We start from the raw sequence: 4,840 nt of genomic DNA on the forward strand, positions 1-4,840 counted from the left end.
AACAGCCATTACTCTGGTTAATTTTTTTATTTGAGTAGTGACACCACCCTACAGTATCTGCAGAGCCACAGCCTACACATTTCCTTTTTTATTCCGTTTGGACACTGGGATGTCTCAAACATTTTCAAATATATATCTTGAAATAAGTCACAGGGTGGGAGTTACCGGGTATACTATATAGCATTATGAAAAGATTATATTCAGAGAGGCTAAAGTGTCGCTATTTCACTTCATAAACGAACAAGTCTGTCAAATTAATTGCAGAACAACATTCAAAAATCTTTAATCTATGTCGAGAGATATGCAATAAGTGTTCATGTTATTCTGTATTCATCTTAGCTCTGAGCCATATGTTTCTTGGGCACGTTGCTCCTGTCATTTGTATTCAAGGGATATGTTGGACTCAGTACTTTCAGGCTCTCATTCACAGAGAAGAGTGAGTCACAAGCCGGAGGCCATCTCTGAAAACACTGCAGCAAAGATATGGGGAACAGATGGACATTTTAATTTCCTGTCTCTTATCCAGTAAGTCCCTCAGGTACTTGGCCAAAAACACACACCAAAAAATCCATTGCACTAATGTTTCGAGGTTTGAAATTGCCACATTTATGAAAGGCAGTTCTGCTTCTTCCCTTCACCTTCAACGGCCCACCATGCTTTCACTCAGGTCCCACAGCCGCTTGGCTGTATGGTCATCTGTGGCTTTGGAAAGCAATTGTTCTTCTTTGCAATTAGCAAAGCATTTTCCAGACACACCCTCAACTTCAGGCGAGCATGCCAGGTATAGTGGGGTCTGAGCACCCTCCAGTGGGCTTTTGAAGAACAACCAAGAAACCAGGAAGAAAAGAGGCTTAATCAGCAGGGGTATGTTGACGTGTCGGCCCAATCTGGTCCTTACGATACCCGGAGTGAGGGCATTTACAGTGACCCCAGTACCATCCAGCCTGCTGGCCAGCTCACGAGTGAAAAGTAGGTTGGCAAGCTTGCTCTGGCTGTAGCAAAAAGCCTTGTTGTAATTATCTTCACTGTTCAAGTCCTCGAAGTTGATGCTGCCATACTTGTAGAGTTTGGAGGAAACCACAACGATACGGCTGGGAGCCGACTGCTTCAGGAGGTCAAGCAGGAGATGTGTCAGAAGGAAGTGACCTAGGTGGTTCACTCCCAGCTGCATTTCATAACCCTCTTCTGTCCTACTGTAGGGGCACTGGTAGAGACCAGCGTTGTTAATAAGAACATCAATCCTTGGCTCCTCCTAATATTGTAACACAATCAGGTTTAGAAATGTTAGTTCATACACATCCAATCACACTTTATTAATATTGCACCTACTGTATAAATGCAATACAGACAATAAACATATGAAAAATGATCAATACATACAAGCTGTTTACCTTGGTTGAAATTTAAAAATACTGACAGATTGTGATACCCTTCAGTTCTCCGGCAGACTGTTTCTGAGGCAAGAATCAAGGATGGTGAAAACAATAACCTCAAGGAGGCTGTCTGAGGACTACAGGGATCAACTTGGGACAGTGGCACATCTAAGGCCCTGTTTACACCTGGTATCAAGATGCGTTTTGGTCGATCAGATCTCAAGTAGACGAGGGAGACACATACCCGTTTACACCTGGTGTTTTAATCTGTCTCTTTTGTCCACTTTCAACCTCTTCTGTCCTGATTTCTTGGAGGGGAGGGTCTATGAGCAGATAAATGTATGAACCTTTTTCAGATCTTTCGATCTAATGGACAAAATAAGGGCAATTTAGATATGAACACAACTGGAGAAGACAGAAAAACATACGGAGAGCAGTAGCTTTAGTTTCTGCTTTGACAGCCGCTAAGATGTTCATGCATTAGGTCAGTAAGCGGAGAGTAGGTGGACTTTTGCAGATGTTTGAACGTATTTGATCACATGAGGTGTACACTACGAAAGCAATCCGAAAGCATTGCGTTTTTGACTACCACTGGAAGTGGTCGAAAGTGGACAAGCTCAAAACGTTTTAGACCCAATTTACATTTGTTTTAGCATCGTCCACTTGTGATCCGATGGACGAAAATGCATCTTAATACCAGGTGTAAACAGGGCCTAAGAGGGAAAATGCTATTCTATTTTCACAATTTTGCGTATCTAGGCATTTACGCACTGCAGACCATGGAATTAGAATGGCTTTATTTGAATATCTTAATAAATACACATGCTTTAAAGGGGTCATAAATTGAGAAATCAAACTTTCCTTGATCTTTTGACATATACTGTAAGAGGTTATTGTACTATGAAAATATCCTATAAGTTTCAAATCTCAGAACTTCCTTGTTAGTCCAAAACAGCTTTTATTGAAACAAAGCTCCCAAAATGACTCGTTTTGTATTTTGTCTCAGTGTGAAGTGCGATGAAAGACTCTGCAGAAGAAGATCAACTCCTACTTCTAGCCCACATCTTTGCTTTTTTAGCCCCGCCCACCAATTCACGGATGTCATGTCAATTCACAGGATTGAGCAACAAAACGACAGAGATGCCTATGAGGATTACAAGATGTTTTGAAGGGCCTTCCTTGAAGTGCCTTTTAATATGCAAATCTGCTATCCAATCATATCAGTGGGCAATCTGGGCATTTACTTCCAAGTCTTGAATGCAGCACGCCTATCAAAGAGAGGGTCCAAAACAGGATAAAAAAAATAGCCTATTACTTCTAAATTAGGATGTTTTTTTGTCAAATTATAAGTGGACCTCAGAGAACATTTTAAAGAAAGAAAGAACAAAAAAAAGATTCATGACCCCTTTAATAAACCTACATGCACAGGACATCAGGGCTAGTTATTACATAAACTGTAATATGTCATCTAAAAGGTGTTGAGCCAAATTAAAACCATGCTGACATGCATTATATCAAATAGCCTAGGTCACATGTGTTTTAAATGTCGTAATTTCATGTAATTCATTAATTACAATTTATTTTGGTCAAAATAATGGTTTGACAGTTTTATGCATTTCATGGTATTTTTGTTGTTGTTAAATTTCACTGAAAACTATTAAACTTTAAATTGTCTAAATTGAAGCCCATTTAATGTGACGTCCTTCTCAAATAGGGTAGGCCTTCATAAAGTGTCAATAAAATTAAGATTTTTTTTTTTTTTTCTCATAGCCAATTATGGTGGATATATTCAACTAACCTAGGTGCCATTTATGAACTCAATATGTATCAAGGTAACAGGATACCAGTTACTATGCTGCTGATATTTTATCATAATAATATATGATATTAATATTAATAATAATAATAATAATATGCAATCCCTTTAATATGTCCTTGTAAGAAGCAATGATGATAGTGGAATAATACCAGTTTAATTGAGCTAATAATTGTAGAAAAATTGTAATGATATATCATATTTCAGGACACTGGATAGCTCATTTCTAAACACATGCTCTCTGCTTGACCTTTACTTACACAACATGTAACGTAAACGTTAGCACTCCTCGTGGCTAATATGGACTAATTCAGCCATTTTCTCAATATATTTTGCACGGTTTGTGCTATTTCTGCGTTAATTAATACTTTGTGGTGCAGTAGCCAATATTTCATGTAAATGCAACAGTTTCAGGGACTGAAAGAGAAGGCGAAAAATGTAAACAAACCATGATAACTTCCTCGCAGAAGCTGCGCACGGAATGGAGCGACGCGAGGTCCAAGTGTTTGATCACGATCTCTCCCTGATTCGGACCGGCCTGTTTCTTGATGTCCTGGGCCGCTTCCTCAGCCCTCTGCCTGTCCCGACAGGCCATGATCACACGAGCCTGCAGCTTCAGCAGCTCCGCTGCCGTCGCCTTCCCGATGCCGCAGTTCGCCCCGGTCACTATCACAGTCTTTCCGCGCATCAGAGCCGATGGGTAAGTCAGTAATTTCAGCGCTTTCCGCCTGAAGAATATTCTCCGGGCAATGAAGAGAACTCCACCGCCAAGGACAGCGGCTAAAACGACCGCTGCCGACATCAGTGCAGTGCAGGAATACCAAAGTGTTGAATGACAGCGTGTACAGTACGCGTGATAGCCGTGCACCACATTACCCAGAATGCACTGCTTTGTTATGGTTGCAAATATCCCTTTCTTTTTAGGTTTACAGTTCAAGCCTAGTTTATTACACGATATTGCCTACAGTATGCATATCTACATTTATAATATTTTATGTATAATAATAATATAATCAATAATTTTATATTTAGATCATTTATTTAAAAAAAAAAGTTCCAAACAATTGTTTGTTTGAGTGTTTGCAGCGGTGAAAATCCATCTATCCACACTCCAAACCGCTTGTCTTTTTATGTAGGGTCGCAGGGATTGATGTAAAAATATTCAAATTAAATTTGACAACATTCAACATACTGTAAAATAAATTAACACTTAGACCTGTCAAGCCCAAGTCAATTTTGGTTACGAATGTCGTGGGATTAAATGTTTTTGAGGTATTTATAGCACTCATTAATGGTTTGTTTTAGCATTCAATATGACTTGTGGCAGATCCTTGTAGACTATTTTCTGTGCAAACAAACATATTATTAATTATTATATTAGACCTATAACAACATAATCATTATAACAGCATCTTTTCCCATCCATTTAACTTGCCACAAAATGTGTAATTTTTACCCAATTTTAAGAGTTGGTTTTTATTTTATATTTTTTGTTTTCAGATTTAAAATATTCTTTCTTTCTTTCTTTCTTTCTTTCTTTCTTTCTTTCTTTCTTTCTTTCTTTCTTTCTTTCTTTCTTTCTTTCTTTCTTTCTTTCTTTCTTTCTTTCTGCATCCCAAAAGTGAAATGAAACAAAACAACTCAATACACT

The 4,840-nt window shown here is 38.5% G+C and overlaps 1 protein-coding gene across 1 annotated transcript; it reads right to left on the reverse strand.

Moving 5' to 3' along the window:
• Window positions 1-12: 12 nt before the first annotated feature.
• Window positions 13-4,081, reverse strand: rdh14b (retinol dehydrogenase 14b). The gene is made up of 2 exons (XM_082146741.1): window positions 3,638-4,081; window positions 13-1,252 (listed from the first exon to the last, which is right to left on the reverse strand). The coding sequence occupies exons 1-2, from the start codon at window positions 3,989-3,991 to the stop codon at window positions 641-643; spliced, it is 966 nt and encodes a 321-aa protein (XP_082002867.1). The 5' UTR covers window positions 3,992-4,081; the 3' UTR covers window positions 13-640.
• Between the last annotated feature and the right edge of the window lie 759 nt (window positions 4,082-4,840).

This window comes from Leuciscus leuciscus, assembly GCF_965113295.1.
Source record: "Leuciscus leuciscus genome assembly, chromosome: 19".
Lineage (NCBI taxonomy): Eukaryota > Metazoa > Chordata > Actinopteri > Cypriniformes > Leuciscidae > Leuciscus > Leuciscus leuciscus.

Coding starts and splice junctions, on each gene's coding strand:
- rdh14b (XM_082146741.1), bottom strand. CDS start 3,991: ATGTCGGCAGCGGTCGTTTTAGCCGCTGTCCTTGGCGGTGGAGTTCTC. Junction 1,253..3,637: donor TCTGCGAGGAAGTTATCATG/GTTTGTTTACAT, acceptor TTACAATATTAG/GAGGAGCCAAGGATTGATGT.